General features: G+C 48.0%; 1 protein-coding gene across 3 annotated transcripts in view; it reads right to left on the bottom strand.

Annotated features, from left to right (window-relative positions):
* Window positions 1–26,702, bottom strand: part of KDM4A (lysine demethylase 4A) — a 45,958-nt gene continuing 19,256 nt past the window's right edge. For 2 of the 3 annotated variants that reach the window (XM_042950712.1, XM_042950711.1), the window contains exons 12-22: window positions 17,959–18,079; window positions 12,840–13,021; window positions 11,109–11,313; window positions 10,550–10,626; window positions 9,810–9,865; window positions 8,063–8,171; window positions 7,558–7,743; window positions 4,211–4,381; window positions 1,662–1,781; window positions 1,287–1,379; window positions 1–1,154 (exon numbers count right to left, since the gene is read on the bottom strand). In XM_042950712.1, the coding sequence (XP_042806646.1) occupies window positions 1,014–1,154; window positions 1,287–1,379; window positions 1,662–1,781; window positions 4,211–4,381; window positions 7,558–7,743; window positions 8,063–8,171; window positions 9,810–9,865; window positions 10,550–10,626; window positions 11,109–11,313; window positions 12,840–13,021; window positions 17,959–18,079 (1,461 nt within the window). In that variant the 3' untranslated portion in view covers window positions 1–1,013. The other variant, XM_042950713.1, reaches the window with a different exon arrangement.

The raw sequence follows: 26,702 nt of genomic DNA, 5'->3' as shown, positions 1-26,702 counted from the left end.
CCTCCAGTCCCTCCCCCACCCCCAAATCAGCTCCCTCCCACCCCCAGACCAGGGGCATATCTAAACCTGCCCCTGGTCTCCAGTGGCCCCAGTTCATCTTAACCCTCCCAGCCCCTGCATGATTGCAAATTTTCTGTTGACAAAATCACCCACCAGGCTCTGCCTGCTTCCATCATTAAGATCCCCCCTTCAGGGTGTTCCCCACCCACACCCTCTAATACTGTGCCACAGGGGCTCTGTGCCTAGAATGATATGGGCACAAACCCACACTGCCCCTATCTGCTCCTTCAAGACAGGACAAAGAGGTGGCATTAACTCCTTAACATCTCAATACTGCAGCTTTGCCAGCACTTCCTTGAGGCAGTTCCAGGGACATAGATGCCACACTCATCTCCAGCCAACCCCCAGGAGCCTTTACTCCACTCAGCTGAGGGCAGAATTTCACATTTTGTTTGCCCTGGACAGGCAAGGAAGAAAGTAAAGGCCAGGGGCTGGCAGAAGCTGGTCCAAACCAAACATACATGTGCGCACACGTACACACACGCGCGCGCACGCGCATACACACACACACACACATATATACGCGCGCACACATAAATACAAAAGGGGAGAGGGAGTAAGCACCAGCACCTCTGCCTAGTTGGTGCAGGTGATTGTTAGGAAGCTAAGTCCTAGGCCAGGAACAGGGCAACCAGCCTGGCCAGCACAGTCAACCCCACTGGAGACTGGGGCCAGTGCAGCCACAGCATTTCAGTGCTCAGCCCTTCAGCTGGGTGATAGGCGGCTGCTGCCACATGTCCAAGAAAGGCTTGTCCTTTCACTACAGCGGAATGCGAGGGCGGGGGGGGGGTGGCGGGTAGGGGCGTGAGAAGACGATGGGGTCGGTTATTCCATTCCTTTTCATTTTACAACTTCACTTTCAGAGACTTCAGAGTTCCAAGTGTCTGCTGTGCTGTGGAACCCCCGAGTGCTCTCGCCTTGATGGCTGGGCACCTCTCGGCCCCTGGAAGCACCTACTCCATGATGGCTCGGTATAGTGCAGGCTCGATGTAATCTTCCCGATATCTTGAGTTGATCACTCGTTGCCGTTTCTTTTCCTGTTTAACCTCTTTCTCCGTGAAAATCTCATTGAAGCGCATGTCTGAGGCTACTGACTATAGAAGAATAAGCAAGCCAGATGAGCACTTTGTGGCCAACCACCCAGAAGGGAAAAACAAAATGACACACCCTTGCCTCATTCCCTCTCTCCCAGACCTGGAACAAGGGCACACAGAAAACACACTCACCAGTCTAGACTTGACTCTCTTGGGAAGCTCTTCATCCAGCGTGTACACATCATCTCTCTTAACCACAAGCTGTGAGCCGTCCTCGAACTCCACCTACCAAGCAAACAGAGGCCTTTGGCTAAGACATCCCTGACTCTCTCCCTGGTCCCCAAAGCACAATGGCAACTTTCTGCTGTCACAGGAAGGATCCAGAACACTGAAGTAAGGACTGCCAAATTCGAAGCCACCCCCGGCAAACTGAACACAGGGCAGCCCCTAGCTCTGAAAAGGTTGTTACTGACCCCTGAGCTCTTCCAAGAGCAAAGGCTTGCCTCTAAGAGGAAGCACTGAATTAATCAAGAACTCCCCCAGAGCCCAACAAAAACTTTTGGCTACCTGGTACATCTGGATAGGATGGGATGCCACAAATTTGGCTCCGTAGACTTGGCCATCTGTCCATCTGACTTGGACCACTTCTCCCTCAGCAGGAGGACCCAACTGGAGGCAGTCCTGGCTCTGAGGGGACAGTAAGGGAGAAGGATGAGAGGAAGGCCCCTTGAGCACAGGGGTGACCACCACCTACTTAGGGAAGAATGAACCAGGGCAGATTCCTGCCCAGACACCCAAGCAAGGCAGGCTCTCTCCGAGCTAGAAGACACAATGGTTAAAGACCTACCTGCCTGCTAAGTCATAAGCTGGCCCCAGATCTCTGCCCTTGCTGCTTCCAGGGGACAGAAAAGAAGAGCCAGAATAAACTTCGAGTGAACTTCATAAACACAGTGCCGAGATCAAGAATCCTCCTTGTGTTCCTTCAACTGTCCCTCTAAAGAACAGGGGACAGAGCTCTACCCCGAAGAAATACTAGAACAAGAATTTCAGAGTACTATGAAAACATTAGCCTCATTCACTGTGCTGACCTTGGCAGTGATGGTATAAAATCTGTAACAGGCAAAACTGCTCACATCTTAACACAGGGCAGGGGCTCCAAGCATTATTAGTTGTTACTACATCCTGTATCACTGCGTGCTCATAATTTAGGGTAAAAAGAAAAAAGAAAAATGCCCAGTCTCACATGACAATATCTCTCAACAAAGCAGAAAAATGTATTAATTCTGTCAAACCCCAGTTCTTGAGAACACGTGTGAGTACTCAAAAGGGCGCTTTGCTGCATGCTGAGGTAGGATGGTTATCTTGAGGAAAAGCACTGTGTAACTTAATTGTTGTGTAGCTGCTTTGTTCATGGAGCACCAGCTTTATTTGAAAAAATGCCTGACATAAACAAACTATGGTTACTCAGACATGGGTACTGGCAGACATCCTGGAAATGAATGAACAAGCCTGTCACTTTACGGAAAATATCAGACCGTACTGCCAAGGATAAAACTTAAGCTTTTGGAAAAATTAGAACTTCAGAAATGTAGTAATCACCAAAATCAGCTTGAAGCTTTGCCAAATTTAAAGATAATTTCTAAGAATGGTGACACTAATAAATGTGTTTTTTGAGACTGTATAATAAAATTTAACATTTGGAAGATCTGCGTAGCCCAACGTATGAGTATTTTCTAAATAACCAATGTATGAGGTTGCAAAATTTGGCAGAGGTGAAGAACTAGTCTCAGTGCAAGACAGACCAGTGGATTTTAATGTAACAGAGTGTACAAAGCTCATTGACCTGCTTCCAGATTCCACCCTGCAACTAACTTTTAAGAAACTATTACTCGTTGAGTTTTGGTGTAGTATTAAATAATCACAATGGTATGAAAGGCTATTAAAAGACTCCTCCCCTTTCCAATTAGCACACAACTGTGTGAGGTTGAATTTTCTTCATAGACCTTAACGAAAACAATATATCAAAACTGACTGAATGAACACATGACATAGAGATTTGCAGGAAAATGGCATTCTTCCCACGAATATTTTGTTTTAAAATAGTTATTTTTCATTTTTAAAAACCCAGACTATTTCAAATCAATTAATCTCTATTTTAATTTCTAACAGAGTAAACATTGATAAACATAACCCACAAAAAAGCTCTCTGGGGTCCTCAGTAACTTTTAGAAAAGAGAGTGCTGAGGTCATTGATCTGTAAGTCAGAGATAACACCACCTGCTTCTCAGAACTGGTATGAGAAGTGAGAGACACACCTGATCTGAAGCACTTAGCACAGGGCCTTGTGTACTAGAAAAGCTAGTAAATTATAGCTATTCCACTGCCACAAATACTGTTAATATGATCTTTACCATGACTTAAGTCTACCTTGTAAGTAATGAATGTGCTTCTAGCAACTAAGCTGCTAATGAAGTATAAAAGTGGGAAATACCTGGTTTGTCAAAGGAAGAAGTGGCTTCTTCCCACTGCCGTGGTGCTTAATCTCACAAGTGAAAAGGCTGTGCGGGTGAGGGAAATTCGAACTAAGTCCTGAATACTGAGCCAGGAAACCTAGAAGTGGGTCCAGGCAGAGCCTCCAGTGTGTCAGGTGTCAATAACATAAGCAGGCCAGGGAGGTCTCCAAGCAGTTTCTGCTTAGCCCCTTCAACTGTAAAGGACCACACATCTACTAAGGGGGCATGACGGGAAAGAGAGTTGGATTAATTCTTCCAATATCACACAGCTACTAGGCAATGGAGCTAGTATTGGCACACTGGTTGGTTTCCAATGCCGGGCTCTTCCACTGCCTAAGAACACCTTCAAGTGTAGTTTAGACTGAAATATAAGCATGTTTCACGGTGTTGCAGAAAACACAGATTCCAAGAAGCTTCCAGAGAGGAAGCAGGGCAGCCTAGCAGCACACAATTTTCTTTGCAAGGAAAGACCAGCACAAATGGTTCTTTCTGTTCAGGGAACTAATGGGCCTGAGGACCTGGCTAGAAATGGCGGGCTGGCCCACAGCCAGACCTAAAAACGCCCCCATCCCACCTGCCCAGGAAGCTCCTTGCAGACATTACCACTATGTCCTCAGGATAGAGATTGTCACTGAAGGAGCCATCGTCAAAGTTGACTTCATAGAAGGTCTCGGTGGTGAGCCTGACCACCTCACACTGGTAGAAGCGCCCGTTCTTGTGCTTGCTAATGACCTTCTGGCCTGCGGTGATGCTCTGCAAGGCCCCCTTGGCACGCTGGAAAAAACAGAGGCTTGGGTTACTCCCACATGGAGTTGCCAGGACTGGAAAATGGGGACCAAGATCAACTGGTTGCCCTTTACCAGGGAGAAAGAATGGGACTGGAAAAATAAAAAGGAGAAGGGGATGGGAGCTGAACCAGGTCTTTTCCATATATCCACACCTCAGCAGGGACACTACCAGAAACCAGTGTCCTATTTTCCTCCATAAATGTAGCACCTCCCTAGTTCCCGTTCCACAACTGGTCCTTACACGATACTGTCTCCCAAAATACTCTTGTGTTAACTTCCCTACTGTTGCCGGGAACTGACCAAATAGCATCTACTAATGCACACAGCTTAGATAGACATCCAGGGAGACACTCAACAGGAGATCTGAGCCCAGGGCCCCAGACAATGCTCTACGTAGATCTCAGCACTAGTTCCCTGGACATCTGCAGATGCATGTGACAAGGGGCTCCCATTACAAGGGCCATGCCAACCCTCACATCACCCCATCATTCTGAATTTGCCCTTGATGCAAATGGCATCAGAGAGCATCTGGTAACACTGTATCCAACCACTCCCCGCCAAGTTCCCCAAGCACTGCGCTCCAGCCATGCTGGCCTCCTTGCTGTTCCCGGAGCACGTGTGCCAAACACGTTCCCTCCTCAGAGCCATTGCCCTGCTGTTCCCTCTACCTGAAATGCTATTCCCCAGCCCTCTGCACACTGGCCCCTCACAACCAAATGTCAACCTACTGATGCTGTTCCTTATTATACCTCTTCCATTCCCCTTATCCTGCTACATTTTTATCCACCACCCTTCTCCCATCTGAGATACTCTACTAATGCATTTCTGTATGTCTTTCAACTACATGCAGCAAGAGGACAGGCACTGTTTTGTCTTGTTCACTTATATTTCCAGCACCTAAAGTTGGGACTGACATGTAATAGATGCTCAATAGATATTTAAAGAATGATTAGCGAGGACACATGGGGGGCTCAGTTGGTTAAGCATCTAACTCTTGGTTTCGGCCCAGGTCATGATCTCACGGTTCATGAGTCCAAGCCCCATGTCAGGCTCTGTGCTGACAGTGTGGAGCCTGCTTGGGATTGTCTCCTTCTCTCTCTCTCTCTTTCTCTCTCTCTCTCTCTCTGGGCCTCCCCTGCTCACTCACTCTCTCTCAAAATAAACTTTAAAAAATTAAAAAACTACAGAATGATTAGTGAAAGTAATACTACATAGTACCCCATTTTCTCAAAGCATCAGCAGTCTATGGGTGCCAATTTAAGGATGTGCAATGTTAATGACAGTCCCCAAATCACCATCCTGGCTCCATAACAAAACTCCTGCTTCCCTGAGCCCTCTGGGCTCAGCACTACCTCACCCACCACCCCTCCAGAGTTTCTTCCTCACAATGACTATCTTCCCCCTTCCTGAGCTCCTAACCCACCTGACCACCTCTCATGCCCAGTGTAACATCTCTATGGAAAAGGAGAAGCCAGTTGGCCAACAAGGCCTTTTCCATGACCCCAGATGGTAGTGACACGTTTGCTCCTCCAGACTGGTACTCCACTGTGCCCTTCACTACCATGTTTCCCGCACTGTTGACAAATCTTCATCACGGTCTCTTCTAGTAGCCTCTAACTTCCCCAACTACAGTCTGGTTTCTGACCAGAAGACCCCCCGACAACTCCTCAGTATGGGGCACCAACAAGCATTATACCAGACCTGCCTGCCCCAGAGCACACAGCTTCCTGATCCCCTCCACTGGCTTCTGTCTGCCCTTTCTCAGCTGCTTTCACTGGCTCGTCCTCTGCCATCTGCTCCTTACATTAGGAATCTCCAGAGTCCAGTTTCTAATGGCAACTGGAGTGAACTACCCTATTAAATGCTGAGAAGATCCAAATCTTCACCCTCATCGTTACAGCAGCTGTTTCCTGGTAGCTCCATCAGAATGCTCCAGCAATGACCTCAAGGTCATCCTCTTTTTCACTTCTCTCCCTTTCCCCTGGAAACCTGCCCTGCTCTGAATCAGTTCTGGTCACAGTTAATAGCATCACATATTCATCCTCTCCATCTTCCAGGAGAGCCACCTGAGCCATCTTAACTTCACATTCCTTCACCCCTTCCCCACTAATCTCTCCAGGATGGTCAACAAACCCTGTCGATCCCACCCATCGTAGGATCCCACGTAAGATGTGACCCCAGAGCTCTGGCTACGTGTTCCCACTCCAGACCTCACTTCGCTCCCAGCCCAACCAGTCTCCCTGCCTCAAATTCTTATTCTTTGAGCCCTGAATCCACCACCAGAATTAAGTGTTTCAAAATATGGTTCAAAATCCAAATTTTTGAGAAGTTCTCCTCATTTAGTGGAAGAGGGATCAAACTCCTAAGTAGGGCAGTCCAGGGCCTTCAGTGTCGGCTGCCATTTGTCTTTTATCACCCCTGCCATATTCCCAGAACATCTTCCATGTTCATTCTCCTGAGACTTGTTTGTTCAGCTTTTTTTTTTAATTTAGCTTGAGAGAAAGAGTTTGTGTGTGCGAATGGGGAAGGGGCAGAGAGACAGGGAAAGAGAATCCCAAGCAGGCTCTGTGCTGTCAGCCTGGGAGCCCAACGCAGGGCTCGATCTCATGAACTAGGAGACCATGACTTGGGGCTGAAATCAAGAGTTGGACACTTAAGCAACTGAGCCAACTGAGTCACCCAGGTGCCCCTCGTTCTACTTCTGAAGGCTTGAACACCCTCCCTCTCATAATTCCTACTTACTGTTTAAGTCCCACTTCAATATTTATTTATTTTTGACAGACAGACAGACAGACAGACAGACAGAATGCAAGCTGTTCCGAGCTCTCTCCGTCAGTTCGCAATATCTGCATAGCTTCTGCTCTGCCCCAGACACGGTGGTAGGTGACAGGGACACTCATATTAATAACAGGACCCCTCAAGGAGAGGCAAACAGGTAAACATAATCACAAGGAATCAACCACAAGCAGTTTGGTGCCGGTGGATTAGGAAGCACAAGGCAGGCAGCAGAGATGGACAGGGGCCACCTCTGAATCCCTACTTATTAGCACTCTCCATAAAGGGTAAAGCTGGAGAAAATACGTGCTGACATAGGCAGAGAAAATGATCCCAGAAACAGTCAATTCTAGAAACAGAGGATTCTAGAACGGCACCTTCCCTCACCTCCAAATTCGGAATCTTGTGCCGAAAGCAGGTAATGAAGACGACGAAAGGCCAGTCGTCCGGCTGCATCATCACTCCGGCAGCCTGGGCGCAGCTCACGTGGAAGGCAGTTGGACAGCGGCCATGGGAGCACTGCACACAGCAGCCGGCGGCTCTTTTCCTCCGCTTCTTACAGAAGACACATTTCTAGGACACAGGGGAAGCAAGCCAGTGATTCCAGGAACTAACGGTGTGGTGTCCTCCACTGCTCCCCTGCCTAAACGCACAGAGTCCAACGGGCAAAAGCCAACCTTCTTCCCCAAACAAAAGGGTACACACACCTCTTTTAACCTCTTATCTGAGGACACGTGTCCTCTTTTAATATTCAGTGGCTCATAAGCCCTGACCTAACCCAAGGGTAACAGATGACCACTGGGCCACATGGGGCACGTTATGTTCTCCTCCACTCAGAGACTTAGAATAGGACAAAGATGCAGTGTCTCCAAGCTCATCTCCTCTTCCTTACCAGTTTGAAGCGGGGCAGGGGTATTTTGCTCACGTCCACTGGACTTCTTTCGGCAATGTTGACAAACCTTGCTTCCAAAATTGCCACAGCACACGAGACGTGGACCCACCTGCCAAAAGGCAAAGTGTACCTCAGTCACCTCTGGCTCCAAGGCCCTGTGGCCTCCTCATCAAATGTAACGATTCAAGAGTGGGTGGGCCTGCTGATCGTGCTTCCTCCTTCCTCCCCGGTCCAACACGGCCACTTACTTCCACCTACCTGCAAGGTCCCAGGACCCAGCAAGGAAGGAAACAGAGGTGTCTCCACACCAAGTATGAAAATGGGCCCCCACCACACCGCCCTGGGTTAGCACAGGGTTGCACTTCGTACACCGCTAACTCATTCACAATCTGTTGCAAAATAAGTGGAACCAGAACTAATGGAGTGGGGTAGGTTTCAGGGAGAAGGAACAAATCAGAGAGTCCTATACAGACCTCTTTTACCGCAGGAGCTGGGTGCTTCCTCAGATGTCTCCATCTGTGCCCCGTCTGCCCGTAGCCACAGCTCTACCTTCTAGGCCTCCTCCCAACCTTTCCCTTGGGCTGAGATGACCTCTGCCTCTGCTCCCTCCATCCACTGCACACTCATTTGTTAAGGTCCGGCCCAAGCCCCACTTGCTCTGACAGGTCTACTCAGTGGATATCCTCAGAAAATTAAAGTTTCCGGGCATTTTGAGAAACTGACACGCACCACGAAGAGAACAATTAAGATGCTGAAAGTTCTTAATGTGAGGCCAGGTGAAAACCTACGACAGACAGCGCGGGGCCCACACGGAAGCCGTCTGCGGTGCTGGCGGGGCCCCTATGCAAGTGGGAACAGATCTGTCTGGCGTGGCCCCACAGGGCAGAACTGGCATTGTGCGGTTACGGTGGGAGGCTCAAGCAGAGCCCTTTCCACTGCAAGTAAGGAAGAACTTTTAACAGCGCTCTCTCCCAACTGTGAGGGACACGATCACCTCAAGTCGTGGCAGCAAGTACCTTTAAAGGTTGGAAGCAGCAATCAGAAGAGCGGTCTATGTGGAACAGCATGAAGGGGGTTCTCGTGCTGCAGGAGGCTCCGATCCCCACAGGACCTTAGCCGGAGGCAGGATATTCACCACTGGCTGCCTGCTGTTATCTCCTAGACAGCCAGGTTTTCCAGGGCAAAAACCTCATTCACCTCACATTTCTACCTCAGAACAAGTAAGCAAAGACCAGGTACAAAAAGCAACCTGACGGCTGCTATGCCCATACTTCTGTAGACTTGACTCCACAGCAGGTGGGTGAGGCTGAGCTCTCCAAGTCCCACTCTCCTCCCCAAGGACACACACGCTCAGTCAGACGCCAGGTCTGAGCCAGAGGGCGCATGCTCACGAGCCCACGGCCACGGCCACCTCTGCACCAGCCCGGCTGCAACAAGGTTAACAGTCCTTTCAACAGGCCCTGAGCCTCTGCATCACCTGTACAGGATCTCCACACCCTTGAGAGTCTGTCTTAGCTCCCCTGCAAGGAAGACATCACTGATACCCCTGCCTCGGAGGGGAAGGTGGAGTTGGAAAGGTGTAGGGCTGCTTGGCTCCCCTTGGCATCTCATTTTTAAAATTAGTCTTGGAGATGCTATTGCACCTCCAACAACGTGCTTCCCAAACCCTCATCAGCCACTCTGATGAACAGCCACTGCCGTCTCGGTGCCTCTGCACGCTGCTCCAGAACACTTTTCAGAAACTCACCTGTCATCATTGGCTCTCTGGAGGGCTCCCCCTCGTAATGAGCACAAACAGCAGTCCTGCCAAGAAGGGAGGGGGAGGAAGGAAGGGTGGTTACCACCAAGTCATTAACATCCAATCTGCTCTCTCCTTGGCCTCCTTTGGATAACTGGAGCCTCCACATAAGAAAGTGGCTTATCGGCAGGTGGGGCCTCGCCTACGCAGCCCATGTAAGCAGGACTCCCCTACAGGAAGACAGGGAGACCACCCGGGGCTAAAGTACACCAAGTATTCCACTTGACTTAACATAATCCTCTTTGCTGTTACTGTTATCAACTGTAACCAATGATACTCTGCTCAAACTGGAAGCGTTACAGGACTCTGCCTTGTATGTGGGGTACTGCTAGGTTCCGGGGCAGGGAGTGATGAAGACAAAGCTACAAAATGAACCACCTGAACCCCATTCTGATGGCCAAACCCAATGCATTCTTTAAAGGGGGTTATAGCTTGTCCACAGGAGGACCTCTGCTTAGTCTGGACACAATGTAGCAAACACAGCTTCCAGACTCCATTCATGCCCTGCCACAGCTGGGCAGCAACCACACTGTCTGGGGAGATTTATTCTGACAGTACGCACTCTCTAACATCACTGTGTACCAGGCTCTGTACAGACTGCTGGGGACAGAAAGTCCACACGAAAAAGCCTGGCCCTGAGCAAATCCCGAGTCTCAGGGGGAAGACAGCAACACTGTGGACACACTCACCTCCTCCAGGGCATTGGCGGAACACCGAGAACACATCCAGTCTTCAGAAGCCTTTGCAGGGGGTACTCCATAGCAACCTAACAAGGACACCAAGATGAGCAAATTAAACCCAGAGGTCAGAGTCAGAATGCAGACCTGTGACTCTTTTTCACATACCATGAGTCTGAAGGCTGCGACCAAGTCTTACGGGAAAACCCCTGAATTCTAGAGTCAGGGTCCCCCAGGATTCACCCATACACTATGGCCCAAGGTCTCGAAAAGTCAGAGCCTGTAGGTCCACTGGTACAAACACCTAGGGAGCAGCAGGGACTACTAATCCCCTCCTGGCATCTACAGCCCAGAGAACAGCACAAGGTTGACCGTACAAGGACGCACCCAAAGTCAGTGAAACTCCCAACTCCATCAGCAGCAAAATCCCCAAGAACACGAGAGCAATCTTTGCACTCGGGACCTGGGGGTGCCACTGGGAGGCTGGAGGGAGGCCAACACGGGGCGAGACTTGCAGTGAGAAGGCTCAGGCCCTCTGGGTCAAGACGCAGACAAAAGCGGAGGCACTCACTGGCGTGGACCCGGACACTGCACTTCTTGCAGGAAACTAGAAGGCTGGTGCCGTCCTCCTCAAGGTAAGGGGTAGAAAGGTTGATGTCTGTGCTGCAGCCAGTCGAGGTGAAACACATTTCAGGAATCAATGGCTTGGTCCTCTGCTTCTGGGGGGCTAAATCTGGAGCGTTTCCACAGCTCTGACTAAGGCCTCCAAACTCCACCTAAGGAGAGACAGCAGTGCAGAGTTCCCAGAATCCCGTGAACATGCGCCTGTGTCTCCACTTCCACCTGCTCTGTCAGCAGAAAGCCGCCTCTCTTCCTGGTAGGACTCTGTGGCTAAGGCTCTCGGGTGCAAAGCCATTATCCCAGAGCTGCTAATTGAAGTTACCTCTAATGACTCCAATTCAATTTCTCACAGAGGCATCAAACAAAGGACCCTGGGGACAGTTACTAAGGAAAGGGAGCAAGGTAAGAGGCAACTGGGATTTCAATCTTCCCAAACCAAGTGGTAATAAAATGCACTGAGACGTTAGCGAGGCTGCTCTTGTGGGCTCCTTTATGCGCTGCACTGCACGGTGGCCCGTACCCAGGGAGAGGACCCAGAGCAGGTGCTCCTAATGGACCAGCACGGAATCCCTCCTGGGCCCCATGGCAGCACGTGACCTGAGCAGCAGCACTGCCACACGGCTGGAGCCCCACCTGTGATTCCTGGCTCGGGTCCCTCCAGAAAGAATGCCCAGAAAGAACATCCACATACTTTCCTTGGCAAACACCCTGACTGCAAATATTTGCTGGCTCTGTCTATGGATGGCACCATCACCACCATTTCAAGGACAGGGCCCAAAACATGTCACCCCTAAGCATGTGCCCCTCCTGAAACCCTGGGGCCCTCTCAGTGGACCTGCTGACAGTGCACCCAGTCCGTTCACTTGTCTCGCAGGCCAAGGGTACACACACTTCAGTTTTGCTTTTTCGTCAGTGGAAAGAAGTACTGAGCTGCTAATCCAAAGTATGTTGGCCTGAGGTTCCATTCTCTGGCAAGCGTGAATCTGTGGCTGTGCCAGCTCAGTGTAGCCATGCCACCTTAACCAACAGAGGACTGGTTATCCACATGCCGCCCTGTGCAGGTCCCAGGTGAACCTCAGCTGCTCACCCGGCACGTGCCCCTGTAGATGCATTCCCGACCTTCCCAAGCTGAACCCGAAGGCTACCATCAAGTGCCCCAGGACGGGGAGGGGCACAGACAAGCTCAGCTCCAGTGCTTCCCCCTCCACTTCCTCCCGCAGTCCCTCCCCTAGTTCCTTCTGGGTACTGCCAGTACCCACGGTGGCAATGAGAAAGGAAGACACAACACTGGAGAATCTGGCAGACTGTCCTGAAGAAAGGCACAGTGCTCCAGACTGGCCAGGAGGAAAAACCACCCGGAAGGAATCATCACTGCCTAGAATAATTACAAAAGAGCAAGATTCCTCTGCAAACAATGCGAGTGCCACAGGGTGCAGGGAAACCCACCAAGTCAAGGCTAAGCCACACTCCAGCTCTTCTGCAAACCACTGTCAAGTGAAAAGCCCCATTGCTAGATTATCTGCCTGGCCAGAGTAGCCTGGCCAGCACTCAGATAGGGCACTGAACACCAGAAGAACGCACCTTTCCCAAGATGACCAGTGACAAGCTATGTACCCACAACTAAACCCCACCTCCCTCTGGACTGCAGGTCCCAGGTAAACAAAGGACGAAGTGGACTTACCTGATGGTAAGTCTGAAAGATCATACAGACAGCGCAGTGAGGGGCCTGCTGGGCCATGGTCTCATTGAATTCCTTCTCGGCCTCAAAGTTCGGGGGTCGGTTCTGCCATAGTTGGCTCAGGGGCTTAGCCCAGGCCTCTGTCTCCTCAGCCTCCTCCTCGGGGGTTGGCTGTTCAGAGGACTCTAAAGCAGGAAGCAGAACATGAGTCGGTACCAGTGCCACACATCTGTAGCTCTGCCTAGAAAGCAGATGAGCTCAGCCCAGACTTTTGGTCTCAGGTTTGGCCTAAAGCCAAGATCCTACAGATCATAAAGGCAAAGGGCAGAAGCGATTTCCAATAGACTCCTTCAGTACTTGGATGAAACTGCACAGTCCTGTCCGTAGCCCCCTCTCTGGCAGGAATTCAGACTTCTTGCCAGGAAGAAGTCCCTCTTCTTGCCCCAGGAGTTCAGCCCACTCTCCTCTCCCTTAAAAACTGCCAGCATTCAACCCTTGTGCCCAAGGGCAGCACAGTACAACGGGGTCTTGCCAGAAACCATGTTGCTTGCTGCCTCCAATATGTCAGCATATTGAGTCCTTATTTAAGAGTTTTCTCTTTAGTTACACTGAAGGGAAACAAGGGGAAAAACACACACACACACACACACACACACACACACACACACACACACACAAGGAAATAGCAAGCTTAATAATTTTTACATCATGTGCCTTAGTCAGAACTTTCTAGCTCCCTCTGGAAAGGCCAGTGGGATATCTGCCTTTCTGAACAGGGATCCCCAACCATCCTGGCTCTGTCTCAGAGGAAGGCAGAGTGTGTCCAAGACAAACCCTCTTTCCCAGCCAAAGGATGGAACACCTTGAGTCTAGACCAAGGCCTAGCACACAACGGCCTGCAGGCCAAATGCAATCCACTTGGGGAGCTTTTAAAAATGTAAAAACAAAAAAAAATTTTTTTACATTTTTTTTTTAACTTTATTTATTTTGAGAGAGACAGAACAAGCAGGGGAGGGGCAGAGAGAGGGGGACAGAGGATTTGAAGCAGAGGTGCTGACAGCAGAGAGCCCCGTGTAGGACTTGAACTCACGAACCTCGAGATCGTGACCCAAGACAAAGTCGGACGCTTAACCAACTGAGCCACCTGGGTGGCCCTGTTTTTACATTTTTATAGGACTCAGAGAAAGACAGTGGGATATGTGACAGAAGGTGTAGCGCCTCTGCAGACCTCTGGTCTAGATGACAAATTTCTATCTATTCGTTACTCCAAACAGCAAAGCATAGGATTCATCCGGCCTCAGCACTGCTGAGGAAGGAAAATCCCCTCTGGCTGCCATCTTCCTGGAAGAAAGGGACACACTGCTGAATGGAAACAAAAACCTACACTCGCAAAACAAGATGGAGGCAACAAAGGTGCACACTTTCCAGGTCCCCCCTCAATCGGAAGGGCACAGCCCAATCGATCCCCATGGAAACAGGGTCAAGGAGGTAGCAAAACACATTAACTCGAGGATTACGGGTGAATGAAGGCAATCCTTGATCGAAGAAGCAACACATATCAAAATAAATAAATCCAGAGCTTTTCTCCAAATCCTCCCCCAAGTGACGGAAATATAAGAAGTTACATCTGGGATGTTCTTCTTTGACAACTGAGTCCCCAAAGCAGTCCATGTATGGATTTGGAGCACCTGACAGAGCAGCTCCACGCCAGCTCCACCACATTAGGCACCCCACGCCTGGCATCTAGCTATGTGTGACCGTCAGGAGGCCCCAGCTACAACCCCTCAAATGGTCTTGCTTTGACCAAGACAGAACTGTTTTGAGGAAGCCCTAGAGACTCAGGCAGAGCAGCCCATGCAACACTCCACGACATGCTTATTTATTTGTTCATTTCCGGCAACTGCAGCTCAGTGCAGATAAACAGTTACCTACTCTGCCTTCATAGTCCTGTTTAACCGAATGAGACCTGGCAGCTGCCTCATGTGGGACCTGAGTGAAGCGTACCGTAACGTAGGGAGGCCACTGCAGACAATTAAAATCAACCTCTATAAGCCACAGCCAGGTCCAGCAAGAACAACGGTGCCAAACCAAAGCGGCTATTTTCCTTATCCTAACCAGAACAAGAGTGACCGACACAGACTAGAAGAAAAAGCAACAGGTACCCAATCAGAAAAGGAAGATTAACACAGTGATGTCTGTTTTCAAAACCATAGGTGGCCAAAAATCACTTCACTCGTGAACACTGTAATGATGAGGAAAAATGTTCACCATGGTAAGTGAAAACCGCAGGAATTTTACAGTTTACATACATAAGACATCACGGAGACGTAACAGGTAAGATGTGTTCATTTCACCAAGTATTTTATGCCTCAACTGAAAAACAATTTGATGGCAGCGGTGGGGGGGGGGGGGGGAGGGGGGCGTGGGGAGGGGGGTGCAGGGTGTGCATGCTTGACTAAAAGAAACTAAAGAAAAAAAAAAAGAAACTAAAGAAACAAAACTTTGAAATGGATGACTCTGGTTTGGTTTATAGGTTTAAAGGAAAAAAAGCTATAAAACATATTTTTGGGATAAGCAGGGAAAAATGAACATGGACTGAAGATAAGACAATATTACAAAACACTGCTTATTTTCCTAGGTGTGGTAAAAGTATCTGTATAGGAGAATCCTGAGCAAAGCACCTCGCGGTGCACTTCGAGTGACTGGAGGGCTCCAGCTCGCTCTCAGATGAGACAGCAAGTGCGTGTACAGCAAGTTCATCAACGCCTGTGGAGACAGCGCCCACGGCAACATGGCAGCTGTTGGATACAGGAGGCGTGCACAGTGCTTTCCACAATGGAAATTTATCATAAAAAGTTGGGCGGCTGTATTTTATGATCTCAATTACACTATCATAAAAACATATACACGGATATACTCTAATGACTGACTAGAAAAGTCAGAAGATTAACACATGAAGACGTGCAAGTGGTCACCTTTGCAGGGTAATTTTATTGTCCTCTTTATAACTTTGTTTGCTTTTCCAATTTTCTACAACCTATATTTAGAGCCTTCGGGAGTGGGGGGGTTGCAGGGGTAAATCCTGAAGCCAGGCTGTTGCTACCCAGAGATCCCAAGCCCCACATGGGCCAGAGGAAGAGGACTTCCTAAGACTCTGAACTCAAGGTCTGGCCTACATTGAACTCAAGAGATTTTGATCTCAAGAGACTTTCCTCACCCAGTGTATCACGATCCTTCTACCAAGAAAAACAGTAGAGATGGGCACCGGCATCAGATCAGAAAGGGAACGTGGGGCTCACTTATGGAGCAGAGAGGCTGGTGAACTCTGGATCTTTCCACACAGCCACTGGTGTCAGGAAGGACAGGGCAGGAAGGGCCCGGGCACCAGTGAAGAGTGACAAGGGACCTGCCAGAGACTCACCCATGCTCTCGTTCCTGATCTCACTGCGCTGATGGCAACAACTCCCTGAGCGCCAGCAACACACACAGTTCCCAGTTCTGCTCCACACCGCTGTCTACTCCCCCCTGTCTCCTTCACAGGCTCCTCTTCCTGTCTCCCCACCCCAGTCTCTGCCCTCTCCAGAGTGGCCGCGTGTGCTCAAGGTAAAGATAGTGAACAGATGGCAGCGACACTCATGGGGAGCACAGGGTAAGGCAAAGTTGCCGAATCACTAAGTTGTATACCCGGAAGTAACATTAACAGCGTGTCAACTGCACTTAAATAAAAATTTTTAATAATTTTTTTAATGTTTATTAATTTTTGAGAGCGTATGTGAGCAGGGGAGAGGCAGTGAGAGGGACAGAGGATCCCAAGCAGAATCCTCGCTGACAGCAGAGAACCCAATGCAGGGCTCTAACTCACAAACGGAGATCATGACCTGAGCCGAAGTCAGACGCTCAACTGAGTTGAGCCACTCAGGTGCCCCTTTAATAAATTTTTTTTTTTAACGTTTATTTATTTTTGGGACAGAGACAGAGCATGAACGGGGGAGGGGCAGAGAGAGAGGGAGACACAGAATCGGAAGCAGGCTCCAGGCTCTGAGCCGTCAGCCCAGAGCCCGACGCGGGGCTCGAACTCACAGACCGCGAGATCGTGACCCGAGCTGAAGTCGGACGCTCAACCGACTGAGCCACCCAGGCGCCCCAATAAATTTTTTAAAAAGGTATCAAATACCACCTCTGCTCGCCCTCCTCTATGTTTCTCCACCAGTGGCCTCATGTACCCCAATAACATTACCAAACACCACCTCTGCTCAGCCCCAAGTTTACATCCTCCACAGACACTGGACGTAGGTTTCCAAACCCAACCACAACCAGAAGTCAGGGAGGCACTGAACCCAGGCTTCTCCGGACCCTACCAAGCTCACAGGTCTACAACCAACCCCCAAATCCAGCTGGCTTTAACCTCCCAACACCTTCACTACATCCCTCCCCAACCCCAACCACCATCATCCTGCTTCAGACCCTCCCCTAGCTCTCAGAGACCATGGCAAAAGCCCATCTGTTGCCCTCAAAGCCACTCTCAATATGCAGTCACTTCTAATGTAAATCTGGCCACTTAAAACACGTCAAAAGCTCCTGAAGGCCTGCTAGAAAAAGGCACTCCCTCTTTAGCCTCCCCCCACCTCACTCCTGCCTGCCCCACACCTTGGCCTGGCCCTTTGAGCTGCTTCCTCTGAATCTATCCTCCAGCTCCCCCTCCCTAGATTAGCATCTCCTTTCTTTAGATCTGTTTTCCTGTCAGTTTGCCCCACTACCTTGTAAGCTTTTTGGGGGCATGGACATATCTTAGTTATCTTTGTAGCTACACATTCAGCATTGGGCTTGGTATCATTGAAAGAAATGCTATCCAGAAAAATCAGCCTGTACCTCCTAGTAAAGAAAGAGAAGAACCTGCATGTGATCATCCTGTATCAGGCATATTCCAAGACACACAGACATATAAAGAAATCTGACTATGAAGTAAGTAACAAATGAGATCCTGCCCTCTTTGTGGAGCATCTGGGAGAACTAAGCCACAGGCCCACCCCTGGCGCTCAGCCCTGCCTCCTGATGTCCTGTCAGAGCAAGTCCTATAGGGTGAGCCACGTTCCCCTTCCTGGTTAAGAGAGAAAACACTTACCATCATCACTGACGCAATCCTGCAACACAAGCGGGTGATGGCGTGGGAGCTTGCTTAAGGGCTGACGACGGCCCTTGGACTTCTTATTCTCCTCCAGGGAAAACATGTATTCATCGGCCACCTGGGCAAACCAGAAGAGGAAATCAAATTGGTCTTGCCTCCACTTTGGGTCATAGCAGAAGTTAGTCTTACAATGAAAGCCAAGGGAAAAGACAGGCCTAGAGACATAAATATAAAACCAAACCCAGAAAACACCTGTCTTAGGAAAAGCCAAAATGACAATACCATCCAAACTAATTTAAACTAGGATTATGTAAAAATTTTAGGACAAAATTTGTGCCTAGTAAGCGTAGGTCCTGTTCTCAGAAGCAGCCTGAAACAAATGTACCAAAAATAAACACACTCTACAGGAGAGTCACGCCCCTCCCTTGAGCTCACTGTCATGAGATTATGTCTCTGAGAGCCCCAGAGAAACCAGGTGCCCCTCCTCTTGGACCAGAAGGCCAGCAGCACCTGTTACAAAGAGCCAGGCAGCCGGGCCATTGGACTTGAAAGCTAGAGGTCATCCAAAGGGGTGAGGAACAGCTGACCCATTAAAGTAAAATAGGCCAGCTTCTCCTTATGTGCTGTCAGGCCCTCAGCTCTAACTGACACTATTCATTCTTGAGTTCGTTTCCTCAGCAGACAGGACAGACAGAGTGTGCATCTAAAACCCTAACGTAGCTACAAAAGCAAAAGTTGACAAAATTAATGCTGTGTTTACATAATATCAGAGCAAATGCAATTAGGTTTAAGATGTACAAGACTGAATCAGTAATAATACCATGAGAGTTTCTTTCCAGTGTATTTAAAACTTGTCATACTCTCAGGTAAAGAACTTGACAAAGTACAACACACATTCATGATAACAACTCCCAAAACAGTAAGTTTATAGGGAACATACTTCAACATAATAAAGGCCATACGTGAAAAACCCACAGCAAACATCATACTCAATGGAGAAAAACTGAGAGCCTTTCCCCTAAGATCAGGAACAAGAGAGGGATGTCCACTTTCACTTCATTCAACACAGAACTGGAACTCCTAATCACAGCACTCAGACAAGAAAAAGGAATACAAGGCATCCATATCAGTAAGGAAGAAGTTAAACTCTTACTATTTTCAGATGACATGACTATATAGAAAACCCAAAAGACTCCACCAAGAAACTGCTAGAACTAATAAACGAATTCAGCAAGGTCACAGATACATCAATCTACAGAAATCTGTTGCATTTCTATACACCAATAATGAAGCAATAGAAAGAGAAAATAAGAAAACAATCCCATTTACAACTGCACCAAAAATAGTAAGATACGTAGGAATAAACCTAACCAAGGAGGTGAAAAACTGTACTCTGGAAACTAGAAAATAGTGATGAAAGAAACTGAAGACATTCCAATGATTAAAGAAAGGAAGACATTCCAATGCTCATGAACTGGAAGAACAATTATTAAAATGTCTACACTATCCAAAGCAATCTACACATTTAATGCAATTCCTATCAAAATACCAACAGCATATTTCATAGAACTAGAAAAACCCTAAAATTCGTATGAACCCACAAAAAAACCTCGAATAGGCAAAGCAATCTTGGAAAAGAAAAGCAGGGGACGCCTGGGTGGCTCAGTGGGTTAAGTCATGATCTTTGCTTAGGTCATGATCTCACGGTTGGTGAGTTTGAGCTCTGCATCAGGCTCTCTGTCAGGGAGGAGCAAACTTCAGATCCTATCTCCCTCTCTCTCTCTCTCTCTGCCCCGCCCTTGAGCACACGCTCAAGCTCAAGAGCACATGCTCTCTCAAAAATAAACATTAAAAAAAAAAAAAAAGCAGGGATGCCTGGGTGGTTCAGTTGGTTGAGCTTCCAGCTCTTGGTTTTGGCTCAGGTCATGATCTCAGTCTGGGGAATCAAGCCTTGTGTTGGGCTCTGCATGCTCACGTGCTCTCTCACTCACAATGAATAAATAAACGTTAAAAAAAAAGAAACCTGAAGGCATCACAATTCTAGATTTCAAGTTACATTACCAAGCCACAGTAATCAAAACAGTATGGTAATAGCACAAAAATAGACATAGATCAATGGAATGGAAAATCCAGAAATAAAACCACAACTGTATAGTCCATTAATCTTCAACAAAGCAGGAAAGAATATCCAATGGGAGAAAGATGATCTCTTCAACAAATGGTGTTGGGAAAACTGGACAGCAACATGTAGAAGAATAAAACTGGACCACCTTCTTACACCATACACAAAAGCAAACTTAAGGTGGACTAAAAATCTAAATGTGAGACCTAAAACCATAAAAATCCCACAAAGTAGCACAGAGAGTAATTTCTCTGACATTGGTTATAGCAACTTTTTCCTAGATAGGTCTCCTGAGGCAAGGGGAACAAAAGCAAAAGTAAATTTGGGGACTACATCAAAATAAAAGGCTTCTGCACAGGAAAGGAAAAAAAAATCAACAAAACTAAAAGGCAATCTATGGAATGGGGGAAAATATCAGCAAATGACATAGCTGATAAAGGGTTAGTATCTAAAATATATAAAGAACTTCTACAAGTCAACACCCAAAAACCAAATAATTCAATTAAAAAGGGGCAAGGGTGCCAAGGTGGCTCAGTCAGTTGAATGTCCCCAACTCTTGATTCTGGCTCAAGTCATGATTCTAGGATCGTGGGATTGAGCCCCACACGGGGCTCCATCCTGAGCGTGAAACCTGCTTGAGATTCTCTCCCTCTGTCCCTCTTCCCAACTTGCACACACATGCTCTAAAATAAAAAAAAAATAAGGGGTGCCTGGGTGGCTCAGTCAAATGTCTGACGCACCTGTCAGAATGGCTAAAATCAACAACACAAGAAACAAGAGATGTTGGCAAGGATACGGAGAAAAAGGAGCCCTACTGCACTGTTGGTGGGAATGCAAACTAGTGCAGCCACTCTGGAAAACAGTATAGATGTTCCTCAAAAAAATAAAACATATAATTACCCTACAATCCAGTAATCACATTACTAGGTATTTACCCAAAAAATATAAAATACTAATGCAAAGGGATACATGCACCCCGTTTATAGCAGCATTATTTATAATAGCCAAATTATGGAAGCAGTCCAAGTGTCCATTTACTGATGAATGTATAAAGAAGAAGTGGTATATATACACAACTATTATTCAGCTATTAAAAAGAATGAAATATTGGGGCGCCTAGGTGGCTCAGTCGGTTAAGCGGCCGACTTCAGCTCAGGTCACGATCTCACGTTCCGTGAGTTCGAGCCCCGCGTCGGGCTCTGGACTGATGGCTCAGAGCCTGGAGCCTGCTTCCGGTTCTGTGTCTCCCTCTCTCTCTGACCCTCCCCCGTTCATGCTCTGTCTCTCTCTGTCTCAAAATAAATAAATGTTAAAAAAAAAAAAAAAAAAAAAAAAGAAGAAGTGATATATATACACAACTATTATTCAGCTATTAAAAAGAATGAAATATTGGGGCGCCTAGGTGGCTCAGTCAATTAAGTGTCTGAGTCTTGGTTTTGGCCCAGGTCATCATCTCGCAGCTTCATGGGTTTGAGCCCTGCATCAGGCTCTGCACTGACAGCGCGGAACCTGCTTGGGTTTCTCTCTCTCTCCCTCTCTCTGTCGCTCCCCCACTCGCAGTCTCTCAAAATAAATAAACCTTAAAAAAAAAAAAAAAAAGAATCAAATCTTACCATTTGCAACAACATGGATGCAGCTAAAGAATATAATGCTACGTGACATAAATCAGTAAGAGAAAGACAAACACCATACGATTTCACTCCTGTATGGAATTTAAGAAACAAAACAAACAAGCAAAGGGAAATAAAAGAGAGCGATTAAAATAAAAACTTAAAAAACTTGGTCATCCTGCCTTTAGGAGACACGGAGTTAGCAAAACCCACTAAGCAAGGAAACGAGGCCTAGAAAAGGGCTACTTTGCAACTGTCACAAAAACCAATTCATTAGGAGCACTAGGAAGAAGTGGTGGCAGGGCAGGGCCACTTCAGAAAAGTCACACTGCGCCCACAGGCTCCACGTGCAATCACAGAACCCATAGCTGGAATGCCAAGAAAAACCAAATTCTGAGCAGGCTGTGTCCAGGAAGAACAGAGCCTGCCCTTCCAAACGTGAATTCAAACAAGTTTGAGTGTCCACTGGCCCATTCATTCAATAAATATTTACTGAGGGGCACGTGGGGGGCTCAGTCAAAGCACAGACTTCGGCTCAGGTCATGATCTGGCAGTTCGGGAGTTCGAGCCCTGCGTTCTGTACTGACAGCTCAGAGCCTGAAGCCTGCTTCAAATTCTATGTTTCCCTCTCTCTGCCCCTCCCCCATTTGCACTCTGTCTCTCTCTCAAAGGTAAATGAAACATTGAAAAATATTTTGATTAAAAAATGAAATTAAAAAAATAAAATAAACTTCCATCATCTTATTTCCGTACCCTAACAATCTTCTTGCATTCCCCCCTTTGAAGACCTGCTAGATAACAGGCCTAAATCTGGGATATGGTAGTGGCGGGGACCAGGAAGTAAGAAAAGGACAAAATAAAGGAACAGAAATGATGGGATTTCCAGCCCAGATCGCCAAGGTGAGAGAGACTCAACAGGACTCACATGGATGAAGAGGCAGTAGTAACAAGCCAAGTTAAACAGGCTGTGCACAGTACACTGCCCCATTTCTATAGAAATACCCAGGGGGTAAGAAGAAATTGAACCTGAGGGTTCAGAAAATAAGTCTGAGCATGGGGCACCTGGGTGACTCAGTCAGTTAAGCATCCAACTATTGATTTCAGCTCAGGTCATGATCTCAGGGATCCTCGAGCCTGGAGATAGCTCTGCACTGATAGCATGGAGCCTGCCTGGGATTCTCTCTCTCCCGGATCTCTACCCCTCCCCAACTCACGTGTTTGCAGGCTCTCTCTCTCAAACATTTAAAAAAAAAAAAAAAAAAAATCAAGTTTGAGCAAGAGCTGTAGATTTGGGGATCCTCAGCATCAGGTTCAGAATTGCAATCATGGGAGTGGATGACATTACCAGTGGAAGACAAACTGAATGGAGGCTAAGCCCTTCCAGGATAGGAGACAAGAGAAAAAAGGGAGATTCAGGTGCAGAGTAGGAGGAAAGCAGAAAGCAAGGAGGGGAGGGTTTCACGGAGGGGAAAGAGGCAGTGCCAAAGGGTACATAAGAGCTGAGCAGGAAGTGGCCAAGGGACTCAGCAACTGGGAGGTCTCAGGACTTTCAGAGAAAGTTCCAGCAGGCAGATAGTAAGGAACTAAGGAATGAATGCATCAGAGACTCTTCTTGAGAAGATTAAGGGAAGAAATGAGATCATAGCCTGAAAAGGGAATTTCCTATAATTGTATTTCAGGAAAGAGACTGAATATGGTTTTATAGGCAGAGAGGGAAAAAATGTGTAGAAGAAGAGATATGAAGATATGTGGTAGAACAAGGAAGGTGTGCAATTCTAACCCTTGTGAATGTTAATATGACAAGACTATTAAGGATACTAATCAGATAAAATACAAAGATTATCCTAGATTATCTGGGCAGGTAATCAATGTAATCAAACAGTACTTAATGATGAGAGGTGTGCCTGAGTGGCTTAGTTAAGCATCCAACTCTTGATCTCAGCTCAGGTCTTGATTTTAGGGTTGTGAGTTCAAGTCCCACAACTGGGCTCTGCGTTGGGTGTGAAACCTACTTAATCTTTTTTAACGTTTATTTATTTTTGAGACAGAGAGAGACAGAGCATGAACGGGGTAAGGTCAGAGAGAGAGAGACACCGAATCTGAAACAGGCTCCAGGCTCTGAGCTGTCAGCACACAGCCCGACATGGGGTTCGAACGCACGGACCGCGAGATCATGACCTGAGCCCAAGTCGGCCGCTCAACCGACTGAGCCACCCAGGCGCCCCTGAAACCTACTTAAAAATGGTAACAAAGAGGGAAGCAGAACACTCGGTGTGTCCAAGGGATGTGATGTGAGCGAGACTTGGCCCTATCTGGCTGCTTTTGAAAATGGAAGAAAAAGGCCAAGGAATGTGGGCAGTCTGAAGAAGCTAGGCAGAGCAAGGAATCTCAGTCTGGAGCCTCCAAGAAGGTACACAGTCCTGCTGACACCTTGACTTCAGCGTAGTGAGGCCCATGTCAGACTTCTGAACTAAAGAACCGGAAGATAATAAACTTATGGTCTAAGACTCCCAGTTCATGGGAACTTGTTTAAGCAGCAATAGGACACGAATATGGGGTAGGAGACAGAGACAAATCAATTTATAGGTCCAAGTACTGTAGGAAATAGAGGGATCAAGACAAAGAACACCAGAATGCAGCTCTGGGAAAGGAAGACACCTGTTTATTCTGAGTGCTTCCTACAGGACCAGCATAGGTACCCAGCAGACTGGGTTCGGTGCCGTGGCAATGCAGACACAGGTGACACAGGATCCCTAGCCTCAAGGAGCTCATGGCCCAGCCAGAGGGGGACTTGGTGTGAGTCTCAAGTCTCTGCCCTTTCCACTACCATCATGTTGCCTCTGACCAAATTAGTCAGGTCTATCAAATAGTAAAATATCTTTCCACGTTTTCTCATCTTCTGGACAAAGCACTCCTCCTGCTACATGGCGCCCACAGCCTTGCTCAGAGCGCTGCCTTTTCCTTTTCCTGAGATGTGCTCCGACTTCTAAATCCCTTCAGTGTGTAACAAGAGCTGGGTCCAAACCTCAGTCTATCAACTAGCTGTGTGAGCCCAGGCAAGGAGCAATCCACTACCAGTGTGGGAGTAGTGAACACTGCCCCACCAAGGATCTTGTGTGAGGATGGAGTGGGACATCAGGTAGAGTCTCCCAGGGCCCTGCCTGCAGGAGAGCCACATCTCAGGTTCCTGAGTTCTATGTTCCCTCGTCTAACATCAGGTACCCAGGTCAAGGTCAATGTTCTTGATGGGGTTTCTTCTGTACAGAGAAGAACTGTGCCCTCCTGGTTTTGGGAACTCACTTTTCCAAAGCAGCTTAAACAAGAACTTTTACAGCAGACATCACTGTAGCTCTGTCTGCAGTTAAATGAAAATTCTGAAGCTTTGATGCTTCAGCAGTCAGTCGATCTGGGTGCTTTTACCAAGGCCCTTGACACAGAGCGTCACATAAACTGAACAGCAAGAGGCCTGAATTACACTGCAGGGGATGCTCAAAGTAGGGGTAGGAGGGACACAAGGGTGCTCTTCAAAACCCAGCTGTTTCCAAATATAGATACAATGCCATTAGACCTCTCCAGGGATAGACAAAGTGGTTCAGCTTCTGCCCCAAGCCTTGACTGTCAGTCCCCCATTCCACCCAATCAATCCATCCTGAGGTCAGCCTCCTACTACAACTAACTTCCCTGCATTCCTTCCACATTTACAGAAGGCTCACGGCCCAAGCCCCAGGACCATGCTGGGGCCACAAGAAGCCAGGCGAATGGGGCACAGGGAGTGGCTCCTAGTTTACCTTCTGCAGCCTATGACAACTGTGCTGAGACCAAGATGGACGGTTGTTAAAAAGAAGCCAAGTGCTGCAGGTGTTCAAAGGAGGAAGGAAAGTAGACGGGAGCGATGAAAGGTTTCTGGGAGCAGTGACTTGAAAAGAGCCGGGTTCCAATGAGCAGAGAACTGTTCCGGGAGACCTATGCCGAGGACTCCCTGACTCCTCCCACCTCAACATAATCTGTAGCCTGCCGACGGCCGTACACTAAATGAGAATGTATAGAAGGCCACTGAACTAGACGCTAAACAATGGTTAAAATGACAGATTTTAGGTCATGTGTATTTTACATATATTAAAAACAGATCAACCCAAACTTTTAAAACTAAATATAATAAAATGAAAGGAGTTAATTACAAGTTGAAAAAAACAAACCACCTTGCAGCCCTCCCCTCCTATGTCCACGTATGCTGGAGCCCCACACCCTCCCCTCCTGCTCAGACTTCAGGATCCAGTCCCCACACCTCACCCTCATGAACTCCAACAACACAGCCACACTTGGCCACTGCTCCCAGGTCTTCTTTAGTCGTTCTCCTCCCCCGGGCCTGGACACATGGCCTTCTCCTAGTCCCCCAAAACGTCAAGCTATTCTTCTTCCCCGGCCTCTACCTCCACCCTAACGATGAAAAGTGTTCCTCCTGCTCCACAGGTGAGCTCTTCCATGCCCCCCGATACCCTGCTGGAGACTGCCTTCCACAGACCCCTCCTGAGCTTTATGTCTGTGCTCACATATCTCCGTCACCCACCCCACACGCCGGTCACACTCAGCATGGCCCAAAACTGAACTCACCTCCAGAGCCACGCTCAAATACCCCTTGGCTTCTCCACTGATGCACCCCTATCCATCCGGTAACTCATGCCAGAACCCCGAGTCAACCCCCGCCCACCTCCTTACCCACCCCACAGCCAGCCCCCTAGTCCTGTGCTCCTGCCCTCACAGTGGCCCTCAGGTCCACTTCTTCCCCTTCCCTGCTCCCCTTCCCTGTCACCACTAGACAGTCCAGGTCCGCTCCACCTCTCTTTCAGACTAAAGGAACAGGTTCCAAATTGATTTCCCTATTGCAAATCTTTCGCTCCTCCCGAAATAGAAATATTTGATTATACACGGCAGTCATAAAAAATATTCCAATAATTCATATATGTAAGAAGTGAAAATCATCCATAATACCACCTTCAGGAGAACCTCTG

Source organism: Panthera leo, chromosome C1 (assembly GCF_018350215.1).
Source record: "Panthera leo isolate Ple1 chromosome C1, P.leo_Ple1_pat1.1, whole genome shotgun sequence".
Lineage (NCBI taxonomy): Eukaryota > Metazoa > Chordata > Mammalia > Carnivora > Felidae > Panthera > Panthera leo.
This window is presented reverse-complemented; position numbering and strand designations above follow the sequence as displayed.